The 20,213-nt window shown below is 40.5% G+C and overlaps 4 protein-coding genes across 5 annotated transcripts; 3 read left to right on the top strand and 1 right to left on the bottom strand.

Moving 5' to 3' along the window:
* The first annotated feature begins 331 nt into the window (after positions 1-331).
* Positions 332-1,036, top strand: LOC125579811. Its single transcript, XM_048743668.1, has one exon. It carries the CDS (start codon positions 332-334, stop codon positions 1,034-1,036), a length of 705 nt encoding a protein of 234 aa, XP_048599625.1.
* Positions 1,037-2,710: 1,674 nt separating this feature from the next.
* Positions 2,711-4,132, top strand: LOC106425572. Its single transcript, XM_048743667.1, has one exon. It carries the CDS (start codon positions 2,711-2,713, stop codon positions 4,130-4,132), a length of 1,422 nt encoding a protein of 473 aa, XP_048599624.1.
* Positions 4,133-14,336: 10,204 nt separating this feature from the next.
* Positions 14,337-16,205, top strand: LOC106376005 (probable E3 ubiquitin-protein ligase RHA4A). The gene is made up of 3 exons (XM_013816041.3): positions 14,337-15,097; positions 15,260-15,345; positions 15,833-16,205. The coding sequence occupies exons 1-3, from the start codon at positions 14,732-14,734 to the stop codon at positions 16,041-16,043; spliced, it is 663 nt and encodes a 220-aa protein (XP_013671495.2). The 5' UTR covers positions 14,337-14,731; the 3' UTR covers positions 16,044-16,205.
* On the bottom strand, positions 16,107-20,074 carry LOC106376003 (cellulose synthase-like protein G2). 2 transcript variants are annotated; one of them, XM_013816039.3, is made up of 5 exons: positions 19,457-20,072; positions 18,793-18,927; positions 17,698-17,805; positions 17,158-17,601; positions 16,107-17,072 (listed from the first exon to the last, which is right to left on the bottom strand). In XM_013816039.3, exons 1-5 carry the CDS (start codon positions 20,036-20,038, stop codon positions 16,245-16,247), a joined length of 2,097 nt encoding a protein of 698 aa, XP_013671493.2. In that variant the 5' UTR covers positions 20,039-20,072; the 3' UTR covers positions 16,107-16,244. The 2 variants fall into 2 exon arrangements, with proteins under 2 accessions (XP_013671493.2, XP_048600079.1); XM_048744122.1 differs by lacking the exon at positions 18,793-18,927 and having other exon boundaries at positions 19,457-20,074.
* Positions 20,075-20,213: the final 139 nt, after the last annotated feature.

Genomic DNA, 20,213 nt, shown 5'->3' with positions numbered 1-20,213 from the left:
GACTAGCACGGCAAGGCATAGAACGTTTTGGCCGCCTCTTGTCATGTTGTTCCGATAGTTAGCATATCTCTACTCCTCTCGGAGAAATCTTGTATTCATACTATTCAATAAAACGCCTCTGAGCGATTATCTATCTTTTTATCGTTCTAAAGTCATTACGCAGAGAATTCGGACCTTCAAGGAAAAACGGGTTCACTCGATTTTCCTCCATTATTATTGATTATAATCGACGGTGTGAATTTCGGTTCCCACAGTTTGGCGCTAAAAGGAAAGGGGGGGGGGTTTGACGAATTCTCTAACTCAAAAATCACTAAACTATAAAAGACACAGGATGTCCGCTCCAGTAGCTAACGATGTCGTTTCTTTCAAGGACCGGGCAACGGCCGATCAGGCCAAACCCCACAACGATCTCCTTGTCATCGAGATGACGATCCAGGACATCGACGTATCGAGAGTGTTGGTCGACACCGGATGCACGGCCAATATTATCTACAAAAGCACCCTCGAAAGAATGGATATCGATCTGTGTGCCGTTACGGACAGACCCAGCCCGATATTCGGACTCTCAGGAAAAGCTACTATGAGTCTCGGCTCGATCGACCTCGTTGTTAAAGCCGGGAGCATCACCAAAATCACGGAATTCTTAGTCATCGACCGCCCAACATCGTACAACGCGATCGTCGGTACTCCATGGCTGAATTCCATGCGGGCGATCCCTTCGATATTCCATCTGTGCCTTAAGTTTCCAACCCCTTGTGTAGTCGAAACTATACAAGGAAACCGTAGGATGTCGCAAGTATGTTTCGCCGCCAAGTTAAAAAGAAAAAACTTGGGGATCGAAACTTCCCATAAAAAGAAAAGAAAGCTGACTCTCGATGAGAACGCCCCGGAACGAGACTCGGAAGTCTTCTGGCAATCTCAAAGGGCCGAAGCCCTAGAATGGAAGCGCGAACCGACTTGCGAACCGGTAAATTCGATCTGCCTCGACGAATCCTCTCCGGAACGATGCGTCGAGATTGGAGCTAACCTCCGCTAGCCACTAAAGACAGAGCTCATCGCCTGTCTCAAAAAGAACCTCAATGCGTTCGCTTGGGCCGCGGAAGACATGCCAGGGATCGATATCGGCATAACGTGTCATGAGCTTAACATCGATCCGACCTACAGACCTGTCAAACAAAAAAGGCGGAAGCTAGGACCGGAGCGTGCCACCGCGGTAAATGAGGAAGTCGAAAGACTCCTGAAGGTCGGATCAATAACAAAAGTTAGGTATCCAGACTGGCTCGCTAACCCGGTCGTGGTCAAAAAGAAAAACAGCAAATGGCGAGTATGCGTCGATTTCACCGATCTCAACAAGGCCTGTCCAAAGGATTGCTTCCCACTCCCGCACATCGACCGACTGGTCGGAGCAACAGCAGGGAACAAACTCTTATCATTTATGGATGCCTTCTCCGGGTACAATCAGATCATGATGAATCCCGACGATCGTGAGAAAACTGCGTTCATCACCGATCGGGGAACATATTGCTACAAAGTAATGCCTTTCGGTCTCAAGAATGCAAGCGCCACTTACCAGCGACTTGTCAATCGAATTTTCTCCGAACAGCTCGGCAAGACTATGGAGGTATACATCGATGACATGCTCTTAACGTCTCTTGACGAGCACGACCACGTCTCCCATTTGGAGGAGTGCTTTGCAAAACTTAACGCCCACAACATGAAACTGAACCCTGCAAAGTGTAGATTCGCGGTGGCATCAGGAAAATTTCTCGGGTACCTACTCACGTGTCGAGGGATCAAAGCCAATCCTAAGCAGATAAACGCGTTAATAGAGATGGTCTCGCCAAGGACGAAACGGGAAGTCCAAAGGCTAACCGGAAGAGTTGCGGCCTTGAACCGTTTCATCTCGCGCTCGACGGATAAGTGTCTTCCTTTCTACGACACGCTGAAAGGTAATAAGAAGTTCGAATGGTCGGAGGAATGTGAGAAAGCTTTCCAACAGCTAAAACGTTACCTAGCCACTCCCGTCCTCGCATAACCAGTGGAGGGAGAACCCTTATTCATGTACATCGCAGTCTCCACAACAGCGGTAAGCGGCGTTTTGATTAGAGAGGAACGAGGTGAGCAAAAATCAATCTTCTACATAAGCAAAACGTTACTGGACGTTGAGACCCGGTATCCCCTGATGGAGAAACTAGCATTCGCAGTTGTGACATCGGCAAGGAAACTCCGGCCGTACTTTCAGTCGCATACCATAATAATCCTCACCACCTTGCCCCTGCGAACGATCTTGCACAGTCCGAGTCAGTCAGGACGACTCGCAAAATAGGCAATCAAACTAAGCGAGTACGATGTGGAATACCGCCCAAGAACCTGCGCAAAATCTCAAGTACTAGCGGACTTCTTGGTAGAATTGCCCACGGGAGATATGACAAACACGAAACCAGACTCAACCTGGATCCTTCACGTCGACGGATCATCGTCCAGACAAGGATCCAGGATTGGAATCCGGCTCACGTCTCCGACCGGCGAAGTCTTGGAACAATGGTTCTGATTGGAGTTTCATGCGTCGAACAACGAGGCCGAATATGAAGCACTCGTCGCAGGATTACGATTATCCCATGGGCTTAAGATCCGCAACATTCACGCTTACTGTGACTCTCAGTTAGTCGCAAATCAGTACAGCGAAGAAAACGAAGCGAGGGACGAAAGAATGGATGCATATCTAAAACTCATCCAAGACCTCTCCCGAAACTTCAACCACTTCGCCCTCACTAGGATTCCTCGCTCAGAAAACACTCAGGCGGATGCCTTGGCCGCACTCGCATCAAGTTCAGATTCTGGACTAAGACGAGTAATCCCCGTCGAGTTCATCAAACACCCAAACATCGGACCACCAGTGGTCGCCAATCTGATTCGAGCACAAATCGAAAATGCGGAGGAAGTCGAAGACCCACCAGAAGAAAACGTGGATCAGTCGGAATACGGCTGTGACAGCCTATGGCTAGAACCAATCCGAGCATACACAATCAACGGAAAGCTTCCCACTGAGAAATGGGCAGCCCGGAAAATCAAGACCCAGGCCGCGCGATATGTAACGGTAGAAGGAGAAATCTACAAATGGAGATTCTCCGGCCCACTCATGACCTGCGCCGAAGGCGAAAAAGCAAGAAGAGTAATGGAGGAGGTTCATTCCGGATCATGTGAAAACAACTCCGGCGGAAGATCTCTGGCCGTAAAAATAAAACGCCATGGTTATTACTGGCCGACTATGATCAAAGACCGCGAGAAGTTCGCACGGAAGTGCGAAAAATACCAAAGGCACGCGCCGACAATCCATCAACCCGCGGTAGTCCTCTCGTCCATCTCGTCTCCGTATCCCTTCATGCGATGGTCCATGGATATCGTCGGGCCATTACACAACTCGAAGCAGAAACGCTTCCTCCTGGTCCTCACGGATTTCTTCTCCAAGTTGGTAGAGGCAGATTCCTACGCAAGTATCAAAGACGTACAAGTCGAGAACTTCGTATGGAAGAACATCATCACCAGACACGGGGTCCCTTACGAAATCGTGACAAACTACGGAACTCAGTTCTTCTCTGCCCGATTCAAAGCATTCTGCGAGAAGTGGAAGATACGACTGACCAAGTCGACTCCCAGATATCCGCAGTGCAATGATCAGGCAGAGACCATCAACAAAAAGTGCAATGGCCAGGCAGAGACCATCAATAAAACCATCCTCGACGGGTTAAAAAAGCGCTTAGAAGCCAAAAAGGGGCGATGGGCAGAAGAGCTCGAAGGAGTTCTTTGGTCGCTTCGTACGACCCCGAGACGGGCTACGGGTGAAACCCCAATCTCCCTCGTTTACGGAATGGAATGTATGATACCCGCGGAGGTAAAATTTCCCGGAGTACGGAGAAGATTCCTCCCCGAACGAGAAAATCTTAACAGCGCAATGCTGCTGGACGAACTCGATCTTATTAACGAGCGGCGAGATCAAGCTCTCATACGGATCCAAAATTACCAGCACGCCGCCGCAAAATACTACAACTCAAACGTTCGCCATCGCAGGTTCAAAGAAGGCGACCTGGTCCTTCTCAAAGTCTTCCAAAACACTGTCGAACGTAACGCATGAAAACTGGGAGCAAACTGGGAAGGTCCATACAAGGTCATAAAGGTAGTCCGACCAGGATCATACCAAATCGCAAACATGAAGGACGTCAAGATCCAAAGAACCTGGAACACGATGCATCTTAAGAAATACTACCACTAATCGTAAAGTGAATCCAAAGAACTACGAGATGGCTTGATCCCCGAAAAAAAGGTACGAAGGCAGCTCGCCCAGTGAGTTCGGCTATCCCCCCATCTTAAAAAAAAGGGGGGGGGGGGGGGGGGTACGTATACTCGTATACTCCCACAACTTTCAAAAAAGTCTATCTTTTCGAAACTTTTTACAAAAAAAAAAACGCGATGCTACAATCGCTAAGCCCACTACCCGACAAACGGCCAGAACGGCGGTCCAGAACTCGCCCAGAATGCCTAAATCAGCTTTCACGCTAAAACCAACAAACCCACGAATGCTCATTAAAAAAAGCATCCTTGGTAAAAAGCCCGCAAGAAAAACGCGGCTCAAAACAAAAGAAAAGATAAAAAGATTAACTTCTGGCAATGTGAGACGTCGCAACACGCTTGAAGTTACGTTCTTTCCAACATTTATGGAAACAACACTCTTGTTTCCAAAATCAACATACCTCTAACGGTGAAATGCCTTTAAAATGGCATCGCTTCTTTGTTGCTGATTACAACAAACGAACCCTAACGTCCTAAACAGACACTAGCCGCCCTCGAAAGGATAGGCTCTCTTACATCTGACAAGGATACCATAGCGCGCTATATAAGAAAATCCAAAATTTTGGCCAGCACCTCCAAACGGCCTTTGGAAGTAGCTCGATTCATGCCAAGACAAGTCATATAAGCCGATAACACTTCGCGGACTTTATATCGGTATGAATCAGGTAGAAATCGCAAACAGGCAAAACGAAAGCCGACTTGTCATCGCATAGCCTTAGTCCGAAAGTAAACCTAGGTCTTGCCCTAAACCCAGTCTTGCTGGATCCTGAAATCTCAAAGGAATAATATCGACATCCCGATATGAGATCCCAAAACTTGTCTCATTACTTAAGTCTATACGTTTTCACGAGTCCTCGCACAAAGAAAAAGCTGCGCGCTCAACAGACTATGGATACGGTGATCGTCTGGGGGCGAGGAACGAGACGACAACTCACTCCTTCGCCCTCTAACTTCGAAAAACCCGGAGTTCTCTCGATTTATAATAAGCCGAAAAGATTTTATAGATTGAGCCAAGCAATATAAAAAAAGCCCAAACAAGGGCAGGGATTCAAAGCCGCCAACGACCAGTCCCAAAACATGCACACTGTGGCATCACAAACAGGCCGAAACAGGAAAAAAAATCCCTGAAAGGATCATTACCCTAAGCACTCCTCGGAGCACTACCTTCATCCTCAACCTCACAGCCATTGCCTCCCTCGGCTGCTTTGTCGTTTCCTCTCCCGCTCGCAACATCTCCACCTTCTTGAGCCACGGGGCCATGCCCCTCGGTCTCTCCCGAACACGGCGTGAGGGTGCACTCGAACCGCAGCTGAGAGAGGATAGAGTCTAAGTCCCCTTCGGAAGCTTTCAATTCCTCCTTGCGAGACAACAGCCTGGTTTCTTTGGAGTCCAGAGTCGGAACCATGTCGCCTTTAAGCAGGTGGATCTCGTTCAGGCTTCCCTCGACGCTCGCCAGAGCCAGGTTCTTCTCATGGACCGCCATGTGGGAATCGAACAGAACAGCCATCCTCGTCAGGCGAGCGTGAAAATCATCCCTCGAAACAATAGTCCTCGACTTTTCTCGGTTCTGAATTTCACGCTGGAGACGACGGACTTTGGAAGCCTTGCTCTTCTTCTCTTTCTTCAGCTTGAACAATGCACTCACCAACTTTCCGAGGTCCCGCTCGTGATCGCTGACCCGAACCTCCAGCTGAGAGAGCTCAGCAGCACGAGCGGCTTCAGTAGATTTCAACGCGGCCTCGGCTTGTTTCAACACCTCTCGCGATTCAGCGAGGCCCCTTGTCAAACGCTCCATCTCTGATCCGCAGTCGCTGAGCATCCAGTCAATCAGGGATACAAACTATACATGAAATAAGGGTAAGGATAATCGTACAACAAGATGGCTCATGCCGAAAATAGTCAAAACAAACCTTGGCACAATGTTGCGACAAAGGTCCTGAGGGCTCCCCTTCCGCGCCAGCGGTACATCTCATCTTCTTGACGGTCTCGGTCGCAGCGCCAGTCCTCTTGCGGCATTTGGTCAAAGGAGCAGCACTGGACGCGGGAAGCCCTAGGACGATCTCCTTCCTATCAAAAGGTGGAGGCATCAATTTCGTCGCCTTCTCCTCCTTAGGAGCTGGGACTGGTGTGGTCGAAGAGCCCGAGGGTTGAGCCGAGACCTCCGGAACTTGAACAGGAACCATGGCCGATTCTGCGAGGGGCGTGGCATCACCAGGGGACTTGTTTCCTCCAGCCGAGGTCGACATCGCAGGCGAAGAAAGGATAGCTGGCACCTCAGGCTGAATCCGACCCCCTTCCTTCCCGGCACTGCGTCTGGACAGTCTTTCTTTGAAAGAAAGAAACCCGGCGATGAAGGTTGGAGTAGCTTCGTGCATGGCCGGAGTCGGAAGTGCCGAGTTGACATCACCCATCTCGACGTCGGAGTTTTTCTTTTCACTTGGGGAGGAAGACATTCTTGATAGGTAGTTTGAAGAAAAGAGAATGTGAGAGAAAGAGATGTGTGAAGAATGAGGAGTGGTGAATTGCTACTTATAAGGATATGAGGGTGACGTGGATTTCCGCAATAAATATTCTTAGCCAAAGATTTCGATTTCTAATTCATATCACTCGCCCGCAAAATCGTCTTCGAGTCTTACGTGCTGGGGAGCTAACTGTTGGGGTCAAAAACGGTTATTTCAAAATCAACGGCTATGATTATTTCTTATTCACGGATTTCTCGCAAAACATTCACTGAAAGAAAGATCGGAAGTGAACGAACGAGCGAATCCCGCACAAAAGCTACTCGCCGGAGAGCTGAACCATCACGCGGGTCAGCTCGCCGGCGAGCTGAACCGTCGTGTGGTTGCACTCGCCCGGCGAGCTCAGCCATCGCGCCGGTCAGCTCGCCGGCGAGCTGAACCGTCGTGTGGTTGTGTTCGCCGGCGAGTTCGGTCGTCACGCGAGTTGGCTCGCCCGGCGAGCTCGACCTGATTCCGGCCTGTCCGACTTACTTCGACTCCCGTATCCTCCGTATAGCTGTAATATCCGACCTTCGGGGCCATATACTTCTCGTTTCGTTTTGATTAAAGTTATTTTCGAAGTTTTATAACCAAAACCGAGAAATCATATAAACGCCAAAAGGCCTAAGAACGGTCCGCAAGGATCCAGACTGGTCTAGAGGCCCATCTACGCTCTCAGAAGGGATTCGAGCCCATAAAAGTTATGACGGTTTGTCCTAACTCGCAGAAATACGATAAATGTAAAGATTCGAGGATAACTATCAAGATCGACGAAAAATGGAATATTCCCGAATGAGATAGACTTGGGTCCGAAGGCGAAGGATGGGCCACCGACCTAGAGCGACTATATAAGGAGAGCCGGAGCAGAAGAAAAAGGGATCCGAGAATTTAGACTTAGAGAACTCATGGTAGCTTAGAGAACTTAGGGCTTAGGTGGTTAGACTAGCACGGCAAGGCATAGAACGTCTTGGCCACCTCTTGTCCTGTTGTTCCGATAGTTAGCATATCTCTACTCCTCTCGGAGAAATCTTGTATTCATACTATTCAATAAAACGCCTCTGAGCGATTATCTATCTTTTTATCGTTCTAAAGTGATTACGCAGAGAATTCGGACCTTCAAGGAAAAACGGGTTCACTCTGTTTTCCTCCATTATTATTGATTATAATCGACGGTGTGAATTTCGGTTCCCACAAACCTTCTTAGAGAGTGTGAGGCACTTAAGGTGAGTTTATATTTTTTTTCGGTATCATAAAATTGGTGTTTGTACTATCTTTCTAACCCATGTGTTTTGGTTTGTCTTATGTCTGTTCAGGCACAGGTTAAAATGTTGGTAAAGCGGGTATCTGAACTTGAGCGACTCTTCTGAGGTTAGTCTTTAAACTCAACCGCATTAGTTTCCTGGTTAAAGAACATAGCTGTTTGAATTGAAACGGATAGGACTGTCGGTAACTGTGTAGTTAGGAAAAAATAACTTTGCCTTAGTGAATCACACTTCATTAAATAGACCCTAACTGCATTTTGCAAACTAAAACTTCATGAAATTGTCTCTAGCTGTTCTGATAAGACAGTTTTCTACTAGTATTCATAGTAGAATCCCTTATTTAATCCTAGTAGAATACTAGTAGAGAATCACACTTCATCTTAAATGGCAAGCTCCTCTAGTTTTGTTAATCTCTTAGCGAGCCAAGGATCAGTTGACCTTGACTCTGCAGAGACTCCTTTGTTTAGTACCCAATCTCTGCAAGAGTCAAGTGTCAAAGAGAGGAGAAAGTGGTCTGTGAAGGAGGATTTAATCCTGATAGGTGTTTGGCTTAACACTAGCAAAGATTCAATCGTCGGTAACGAACAAAAAGGTGCTACCTTCTGGAAGAGGATTGTAGAGTACTATAACTCCAGTCCTCTCTTGGTTGGGACAGTGCCAAGAGAACTAGGGCAATGCAAGTAAAGATGGGCTAGGATCAATGATTTGGTCTGCAAGTTTGCTGGCTGCTACGACACGGCATTGAGGGAGCAGAGAAGCGGTCAAAATGACAACGATGTGATGAAGGCTGCCTTGGATATCTTCAACAGTGACCAGAACATTAAGTTCAACTTGGAACATGCATGGAGGGAGCTTAGGCATGATGTGAAATGGTGCTCCACCTATCTAGAGAAGGACAAGGATAAGCGCAAAACTACGGATACTCCGGTTGCAGAACCAGAAGATAGACCAATAGGGGTTAAGGCTGCGAAGGCTGCGGGTAAGAGGAAGAAAACTGGAAAAGATGAAGAATTAACCAAGCTTGAAGGGCTGATGGAGATGAAAAAGCAAATCTCAAGGCAAAGTTTGCTTGCAAAGCCTGAGCCACTGTCTGATATGGAATTAGTTTGCTTGCAAAGCCTGAGCCACTGTCTGATATGGAATTAGCACTGAAAACGAAATTGTTGTCTGAAATGTTGTCATGATGGTTTGTTAGCTTTAGTTATCTTTGTTTGCATGATTAGTTTGCTTTATTTACTTTACTGACTCATTTCGTTGTTGCTTTGTTTCAGGATCAGTAGAAGACATGTGCGAGATGAAGACAAAAGATGGTGTCTCTTCCTTGTTCAGTCACGGGTCTTAACTTTCATGTAAACCGAGTCAGAAGTTTGCTTTTTCTGTATGTCTTTTGTATCTCCATGTCGGAGAGTCACGGGTTGTATGTGTAACGTGTTGCTTTGTTGTTGTTGTTGCTTTGTATTTCGAACTTCCCTTTATAAGTCAGTGTGTGTTGCTCTTGTTGTAGTCTGAACTTGTATCATCTCATCAATGAAATTTCTTTCCTCTTATTCCAAACTTTGATCTTTCTACTTCTCAACAACTCAAGACACTTCAAACAATTCTCCAATCTTTCCTCCTCTTCTACTTCTCTAAATTTCACGACAATTAAACCAACAAATCAAGACAGTTCAACCAATTCTCCAAGCTTTCCTCTTGTTCAACTACTTCTGAAATAACTACTTATCAAGTAATGTTTTTTTTTAACTCTAAACATGATTCTAAAACCTGATTAGTAATTTTTTATTTATTTTTTTAACTCTAAATATGATTCTAAAACCTGATTACTAAATTTTTTTTTTAACTCTAAACATGATTCTAAAACCTGATTAGTAATTTTTTTTTAACTCTAAACATGATTCTAAAACTTGATTAGTAATTTTTTTTAACTCTAAACATGATTCTAAAACTTGATTAGTAATTTTTTTTAACTCTAAACATGATTCTAAAACCTGATTAGTAATTTTTTTTGATTTTTTTAACTCTAACCATGATTCTAAAACCTGATTACTAATTTTATTTTTTTTTTGCAGTATGGGAGATGAAGTCGATCGAAGATTGAATGCGGCATTGAATAAGGATGTCGATGAATATTTTGAAGACACATACAACAACATCGTCAAGAACCAAACAAAGAAACAAAGCAAACGTGCATATGTCGAACGAAACCGCGAAGAGGGCCATACAAGACTATGGAATGACTACTTCAGTGAAAATCCTACATTTCCGCCTCATTTATTCAGATGGCGTTTCCGCATGAACAAGGCGGTATTCATGCGTATTGTCGATCGCCTCTCAGAAAATTTTCCATTCTTTCAACAAAGAAGAGATGCTGTCGGAAGATTAGGTCTATCTTCACTACAAAAGTGTACGGCAGCTCTTCGTATGCTTGCTTATGGCTGTGATGCTGACGCCGTTGACGAATATCTCTGACTTGGTGAAAGCACAGCACTTTCATGTTTAAGCAATTTCACAGAAGGCGTAATACAGTTATTTGGAGATGAGTATCTACGAAGACCCACTCCAGAGGATCTTCAGCGACTACTCGATATTGGAGAGATACACGGCTTTCCTGGGATGATAGGAAGCATCGACTGTATGCATTGGGAGTGGAAAAATTGCCCAACCGCCTGGAAAGGACAGTACACACATGGATCAGGAAAGCCAACAATTGTTTTGGAGGTTGTAGCTTCACAAGATCTTTGGATATGGCACGCTTTTTTTGGTCCTCCATGTACCTTAAACTATATTAACGTCCTCGATCGGTCTCCTGTTTTTGATGACATTTTACAAGGTCGAGCTCCAAGGGTACAATATGTGGTCAACGGACACCAATATGATTTGGCGTACTACCTCACAGACGGCATATATCCAAAATGGTCAACATTTATCCAATCTATCTCAAACCCTCAAGGTCCTGAAGCAGAGTTATTTGCTAAAGTTCAAGAAACAACCCGAAAAGATGTGGAGCGTGCTTTTGGAGTTTTGCAAGCTCGATTTGCAATAGTGAAAAACCAGGCTATTTTGTGGGACAAGAGACAAATAGGGATGGTTATGCGAACATGTATCATACTGCACAATATGATAGTAGAAAATGAACGCAATGAATACACTCAGTATGATACATCAGAGTTTGAAGAAGGAGACTCGAGCAGAAGTTCACAGGTGGATATGTCATATTCTCCGAAGCCTTCAAATTTCCATACTATGCTTGACATACAGAGTCGTGTTCGTGACCCGCACATACATGAACAATTGAAATATGATTTGATTCAAAATATTTGGAACAAGTTTGATAATGATGAAGATGTTTAATTATTGTATGTTTACATTTTGTTTTTCAATAAATAAAAATTTTTAATTTCAAATTTTAAAATTTTAAATTTCTAAGATTAAAAAAAAAAATTCTAAAGACTCTATATTGGATAACACCATTGGATCTATAATTATGATAAAAGTTCTTAACTATTGAAAAAAAATATATTATAATATAGCTAAAGATACCCACCATCGGAGTTGCTCTTATGATGTTAAGAAGAAATTGTATTATAATGAAATAGGAGACAAGAGTGCTTTAGCCTGTAATCGTAAGAAGAACATAGCTGTAACCTTAAAAGTTAGTATGTAGTGCTCCTACCAAAAGCTTTAAAACGATATGAAAAGTTCAGGATTTTTAATAACTTATATTTTAGCAAAAGTTTTTTTTTTGAAAAAAGTATTTTAGCAAAAGTTTATAAAGTATTTTTATATAATCCAGAAACTCATCTATTTAGAATCTAAGTTAGTGATATCCTTTTCATCATTCCCATATGAGCGAGGGAGATCACTCCTCAGGATCCACTACCACCAGTGATACAAAAATATGTATAGTTTAGTCCGTGGAGCCTAGATTAAAGATATTCTTATGACAATATCCATAGTAGGCTTATCTTAGTCTCTGTGTGCGTAAATGTTCTTTTCCACCAGATATTATAAAGGAATGATAGGAGATGTTTTAGTTAATTTGATCAAACATTTGAATATAAGGCAAAATAAATGCCCTAATAAAATATATTAGTGGGGAAAAGGGCCAAGTTGTCCATAAACAAACGTGAAAAACAAAAAAGCTGTCTATCACTAAAGAAAAAGTGAGAAAAAGTGGGTCACAGATCAAATCCTAAATCAAGATATTTATTTGGGCCCTAAGCACAATCATATTGGTAAGTTTATGTGTCAGTCATTAGAAGATATAAAAACACCTTTCTGCTTCTGCTGGTAGTGAAAAATTATTGTTCATAAAGTATCTGTTTTCCTTAAAATTAACAGAATTAAGAAATGAAGTTATTGGTTAACCCTTGATTTGCGTTTAGAGTTCGGTTTCACTAGGAAACATGTTATTTTGGATAAACTGTGAGAAGGCTACATGATAGCCTTGCGAAGTTAAAATATTGGTAGGCTGTCTGACTTTGTTACGAAATTTGTAAATAAATAACCGAAAATTCTTAGATTTTGGTACAGAATCTTGTCCTAATCCAAGTGAAGAGACCATAGGTTTATCTTCATTTAAGTAATCACCACTTTCCGAAAGTAAAAGAGAAGAATAAAAAAAATCAATACCATTAAAAGAGGATCATTCTCTTAACGAGAATTGCAGTTTTTTCAAAAATATCTTTATTTTTATAAAAGATTAATAAAATTCATTAATGACATATAAGTCTTTTGGTTTTGGGCCTATAAATACATCTAAATAGATCTATAAATAATGGGCATATATATATATTTAAAAGATATACTAACTTTAAATTTAATATAAATATAAATATACTATGAACTATAAATAAATTAACAAACATGAAAATATCATTTTCTTAAATATATGTATCAATATTCAAAATAAATCATTTGAATTTTATACAGATTTTCAATACAAACCAAATCATATATCCTACACCATATATCATATACATATTTGAATATCATTTTTCCATGTATAATGTCATTTTATACATAATATTGATATGGTAATTACGAGTGTTCAAGAATATTTTAAAAATTATATTAAAATCAATTTTTAAATCTAAAATAAAAAGACAAACTTATAATAGGTTATTAATAACAAAAATAAACTAATATTGTCATATCAAAAAGTTTTTTTATATTATCATTTTTTTATTTGGATAATATAATAAAATTTCTTCAAATTCTAAGGAATCACTAATTTATGTAATATTAAAAAAATATGAGTAATTTAATCAATTTGTTTAAAAAATTACTATCAGATATTTTGTGTTTTATCGGATAAATAGTATCATATTGAAGGGTAATAGTGAATTTTTGGGTTTTTACCGGGTTATTTTTAATTAACGATTTTTTCATTAAATCCGAACCGGATTATATACAATGTATCGGGTCTACAGGTTCAACCATGAATCTAGGTCGGATATGAAAACAAATCTTAAAGCTCAAACATTATTAGAGAACAACTACCATATTTCGAACAAATACCATATTTTGGAAAGAAAAAACAAATGATAAAAACCTAAAAACTCAATTGTTATGGTTTGTAACAAAAATAATGGTAGTTTGTAAATTAGTTTTCGATCAATAAATGAAAAAAAACAAATTTGCGTTTAGAAAGCGCAAGTCAAAATCTAGTGAATGTTTATAGAAGATGTACATAGAAACAAAGTGGTTGTATTGCTATTGGTTGAAGTTGGTGATCAATTTTAAAAAATGAGTGAGGAAATGAAATGATGGATTATAATTATATAGGTCCCATGTTAGTGAGGATCGAGACAGGGTTCTTAGGGTTTTTTTTGTTTGATTTAAAAAAATAAAAAAAATAAAAACGAACCAATTGCGGATTGCCATATGTCAGTGGGGTCTGCGGACAGTAAAAAACCCAATTAAAGTCGTCTCTTGCAGAAGTGGAGAATGAGCCTGGTTTTAAGAAAATGGTGGGGTCCATCTCTTAAGAGCTTACTTAGAGCATGATTATTGGAGGGGTTCTTAGGGTGGGGTTCTTAGCGGAATAGAAGAACTCGTCTCTTAACTTTTAACTAAAAAAGTTAAGAACCGGCTATTAAATAAAATATTTAAGAACCGGTTCTTAGCTTTTTTAGTTAAAAGTCAAGAGACGATAAGAACTCCATCCTAAGAACCCCCAATAATACGCTCTTCAGAGGTTAAGAGGCATGGATAATGGTGGAACCTCATCAGCTGCTTACTCGCTTGTTTCCTTTTGATTATATTAAAAGAGGCATTAGGAATATATGCGCTGCTATTTTATATACCCCAAAAGGCTCTTTTCTCCACCACTTTCCTCTTCCTGATTATGTACATAAACATGTATTCACATCACATGGGATATGTACAGTTTAAGTTTCTTATGTCATCATATCGAACCCCTGTTTTTAGGATATATGTTGAGTTTTTATTTGAAGAATGAAACTCACTTAATCTAAAAATATAAATTGTGATATTTGATACATAAAATGCATTCACAAGGCACTTTTATTTTACTATAATTTTTTATAGATATTTTATACCACAAGAGAATCCCAGTATGATATCCAATATGGTTGCACAGTTACCTGCTTTTGGGTAGAGATGTATTACATTCACAGGATATCTATATATACTCTCCTCTTGTGCTTCCTCAACTTCCATCAAAACTTTCATTTCTCATTTGGGTCTTTCCTTTCAGTTTTATTTCTTTCTGGTGGGTGTGATTTCAAAAAGCTAAAAATTATGGTTGATCCTCAAACACCAATCTCACCTCACCTATATCCACAAGCAGTTCAACTCAAACTCTATCAAGCCTTCATCTTCTCCATTCCCATCTTATTCTCTATCATTCTCTTCCTCCTGTTCTATCTTTTTTACCTTAAGAGAAGAGCTTCTGCTCTCTCCTCTCCTCCTCCGATGATTCTTCCTGTTTCCTCGACCCACCAGCCTTCTTCTCATCTCACCTCGGTAAGTGTCACAATGTCTCTGTAGATATATACATATATGCAAAAGCACTGAATCAATATTCACGCCAAGAACTAGTAGACTTTGGTCATATTTATCATGGTATCATGTTATATAAAGTTTAATGAAGAATAGTGCTGAGATTGACTGTGTTATATTTTTCAGGTTTGTTTGTTAGATGTGAAAGTAGAGCTCAAAGACAAGCTTCATGTCGTTTTTTTCAATGAAGAGCTAGAAACAAGAGATTCTCTGTAAGTTACTCGTACTTAGTTCATATGAACTAGGAACTTAGAGATCGTTTCAGTGGCTTCATATTCATATGAATCTATTAAATCTTCTACGTGGCATATTTAATCTTACCACTTATGAATTCTCATGAGGCTCAACTTTAATTATCAAGATTCTTCTAAATAATTATGTTAACAGAGTTGATATACGAATTGAGATGTCTGAGAATGATCCTGTTGAAAGTTGAAATATACGAATTGAGATGCCCTTTACACATAAGTGTTTCTAGGCCGTTGCTTAGAGCTAAAGAATACTAAAAGTAAAAGGCGGAAAGTTAAAATTCTAGATAAGACCAAAATCAAGATTGACAAAGATCAATATTTATATAAAATCAATCCTAATTTGAATATATTATATAATTTAATGTCTTTGTGTTTAATATTATCTTTGGTTGTTGCTTGTTTTTGGTGAATTGAAAGTTTGACTAATATACTGAAAAAATTGGTGCAGATGTTGCGTATGTTTGGGAGAATTCGAGTTAAAGGAAGAGTTGGTGGAAATGCCTTCATGCAAACATATATTTCATCTCGATTGTATTCACCTTTGGCTCTATTCTCATACCACTTGCCCTCTCTGTCGCTCCTCTGTCTTCATCCCTTCGACCAAAACCTCGGTGGACGACAACGACCATCCAGACTCTTCTCAAACGTCACCGGTTTGACTCATTGACCCGAAAGAAATAAACAAATACAAATTTTGTTAGCGAGTAGATCATCAATACAAAAGTTGTAAATCTTCAAATTTTATTAGATATGATGCAAGAGACCACAATGTATCACATCACCATTACAAAGTGGATATATATTCTGTGTCTTCTGCCTGAGGACTTACTGTTTTTAAAAAAAAACCCTAACAGATGAAGTTACTTGAGTAAAAAGTAACCTCCCAGAATAAGAACGAGTGTGAGTATCCCAGCTAAGAAACAAATACCCTTTTGTAACTTTCCATCATCTTTCCTCAGCACCATGGCTTCATAGATCGGTAAGCTATTCACCACCACGAAGCTTGCAAGCATCAGCTCAAGGCTGAGTCCTTCTCCCCATGCGAAAAGACCATAGAGCCCCGAGACGAAAGCAAAGAGATTCAGGACGGCCACTGCGGTCATGGGTAAGAAAATGGACGAAGAGGGCGCAAAATCGAATCCAGGTGTGGAGAGGTTTAGGGTTTTGAGAGTGTACTCTATCATACCAAAGAAGAATGAAGAGAGCCCTCTTATCAGCCACATTCTCTGATCGTTCCACCATTTCCGACAAGTTCCTCCTTCCAACAAAAAATCTGACAGATCTTGCGCATATGCACCAAGGGACAAGAAGATGTAAAGCCAAAACCATTGGTCTGATGGCTTGGGGAACACTCTAATCCCATATATTAGGGCAAGCTGAGGTAAAACCCCATAAACGGTAATTGGAATTGAGCAAAACGGCCAAACCACATAGTAGCAATAGCCTAAGCCTGTAAACAGGCCCAATGACTTCAAACCATAGGTGAATGGGCTATACCTTGAAAACCCCATTTCAAGAAGACCAATGGACCAACGCATTTGTTGCCACACTACATCTGTTAGGCGTTTTGGGGTGCTTCCATAAAAAGCAGCTCTTTGGGGTCTACAAAACATTGATCTCCATCCTTCACAATGAAGCATGAACCCTGTGTAGTAGTCTTCTACTAATGAACCATATCTGAATCCAATCTGCATAGTTTTGCATGATAATTTGAAATTTAGATATCAAGCAGGAAAAATAAAGAGATTATGATTATTGGTTTTATCTAATTACCTTGGATCCCCAATTAGTGTTATGCTCGTAGTTGCATCCCGCCACATTGTGCGCCAATGCCAAAACAGTATGGGCCTTAATGGGCTTATCTGCAATCCTAGTTGGTGCAAGTTCATCCAACTCAGGCAAAATCAAATTAGCTGGAGGCCCATAGAAAATTCGTCGATTGAAAAAACACCCAGTGCCCACGTGAATTGGGCCCATAAGCCCATCATACCCAACCATATTGATGTCAAAGGGACGTCTGAGCTCTGATGCATAGACATCGTTTCTGTTAATTCCTTGAAACCTCTGAGGAAATTGCACAAATCCTAAACCGAAATTTATCTTAGGGTCTGACAAATAGCACAAAGCATGAAGAGGTGTTGTGGGATTGTTTGAGTACATGTCACAATCTAGTGTTAGAATGATTGGTGAGTTTGTCATCACCGAAGATACTCGTAACTACAAAGAAAATAAAGCATGTGGTTAACGAAAGACTTAACCAAGAGACCAGTTAACCGAACCGAAAACTGGTAAAAGATAGGGTTTAGTGTATACCAATGTATTAAGAGCACCGGCTTTGAAATGATGTGGTGTAGCTCTAATCTTCTCTCTTGATACATATATTAGGTTTGGCGTTATCTCTGTCTCGTTATTTTGTAGGACCTGCCCATGAATTAAAAGAAAAATGAGATCTTTATTGTATAAACTTTTGTTTCGGGTTGACTCTCTATTTCTATCACCAAATTCACACAAACTTTGACCATAGTTCCATTTTCCACATCAATATGAAAGTTCGAATTCTAATTCCACATATATACGATATTTTTGGTTAATCTGGGCCAACCTATATTAAACCCTACTTAAACCGTTTCAAACAGAAACAAACTAATTATAAATCCGATTCAGTCTCAAAATCATTGTCCTGACCCGACCCATTTAAACCATTAAAATCCCCAAATCTCATCAGAAAAAAAAAAAAAACATATGAACCGTAAACCCAAAATTGAATTGAGGAATCCAAGAGATTGAAGAGAAGGATGAACAATGTCTATGGATATTCAAGTGGATCATCAATGGTGTCAGATATGAGGCTCAACGGTGAAACCAGCTACATCTTCTTCATTGCGGAAAGCATTTCTCTCCATTTCCTCTTCGTCATCAGATTCGTCACGAAGAGATGGGTTCGGCTGAGCACTAGCACAATTCATTGGTTTCGACTATAAGCAAACAATCCCTTCGAATTCGACGTCGAATTTCATCCTGAGGTTTTTTCAATTTCACTGCTTTGAATCTAGGGTTTCAAAAGGGGAAGATATAAAAATTGAGACTTTGTTTCTTAGGTAAAATAAGGTTTAAATCAGGTCAAAACCCGATTTAAATTAGATCATTTCGGTTTAATTGGCTATTTTATTGGATAAAACAAGTAATTGGTATAGTTGATAGATAGTAAACCGTAGTTAACCCACGTTTGTGTGGAAACATAATTCGAACTTTCATATGGTGTGGAAATATGATTCAAACTTTCATTTGATGGGGAAATGGAATTATGATCAAAGTCTATGTGGTTTTGGTGATATATGATAGAGCGTCATCCCTTTTGTTTCAAAATATAGTAATATACATATATTATAATGATATATTAAATTTCACCTTAATAATACTTGGATGGTCCTGAGGAGTGAATTTGTGGTCCCACAAATCGAAGACCTCACGAAACTGATCTTGATCAACTTTGCCAATATTCACCACATGTTCTACTCTATCCTTCACATCTTCATACATTTTCTGTTTCACCACGAATTGATTACTTTGTATGTATTTTTTTTTTTTTTTGCTAGGTATCCAACTAAAAGCATGTAAAAATACAAGGTACAAGGCATGGCCTTATAGGCTTACAGTTTTGAGAAGAAAGTAGAGATATAGAACTAGGAAATTGCTTAATCTTGTTTTAAAAGTTAACAATTGCGTAATAGAGATTGTAGTAAGTGTGAAGAAATAAATGATTAGTACCCTTAGAAGAGAAACTTTTTGTGAGAACTTCAAGTGGAGATGTTCTTATAACTAAAGAGATAATGAAATAAATGATTAGGATGACCTCTTCTAGCAAAAGCCTTCAAATTATAGTAAATACTTAATAATTACTTTAGAAGCCTACATACTTTATATATCACTTTGGAACTTCAATATGAGATATTCTAATAAATTATTATAATTAAAATAACTAATAAAATGAGTACTTTAAGAAATTTTATTTGATTGAATTATGAGAGATTAGGGGATATGTAGATGATAATAGTGGATAATTAGTAAACACCTTAAGATTTTCAGCTTCCTCAGTCCAAGAACTTGACTTCAAGGAAAAATAAACTTCAGGAGACCGATCTTGAACATTATTCTTCTTGCAAAAAGGCAACCAATGCTCAGAGAACTTAGCAGCCTCCATCAAAGCAAACAACGTTAATGACGATCCTCCATCATCCGATACATAGACAGAGATCTTATCAGATGGGTAACCGTAAGCCATCACTGATAAGACCGTGTTGGCCACCATCATGGGAGGCTCCTTGTAAGGATCAGCAGTGCATATGAACACGTCTAGCTTCGGGAAGTGCTCTTCCGGTTTAGCAACATATTTTTCAGGGTACTCGGTTCGATGAACCGGGTTTAGCCGGAGTGACGTTGTGCTGGCCCACATGGAAGCGAGAACGACGTCGGAGATGAGAAGAAGAGATGTTAACAGAGCTGTGTGCTCTGTGAAAAGTGAATGTGCATGGTGGTACATGAGGGCTATGATACCACACATGTGAACTACGGCGTAGATTCTGTATGGAATGGTGCGTCGGCACGGATGACACATGTGGAGCTTTGTCGAGTGTTGAGTAGTTTGAAGTTCCATTTTTGTGGTGAAAAGAAATGGTTTCCGAGAAATCATATATAGTAGTATATTTATCGCGAGTCTTAGAATAACTAAAAAACAAAAAAAGGAAGATATTTTATTTTTTCATATATGGTGTGTGGTGACTTTTTCAATGGAGAAATTAAGTTAAAATTCCCTAACTTGAAAATGGATG

Source organism: Brassica napus, chromosome C1, assembly GCF_020379485.1.
Source record: "Brassica napus cultivar Da-Ae chromosome C1, Da-Ae, whole genome shotgun sequence".
In the NCBI taxonomy this organism is placed as follows: domain Eukaryota; kingdom Viridiplantae; phylum Streptophyta; class Magnoliopsida; order Brassicales; family Brassicaceae; genus Brassica; species Brassica napus.
Note: the sequence above shows the minus strand (reverse complement) of the source record. Positions and strands in the feature narration are given on the sequence as shown.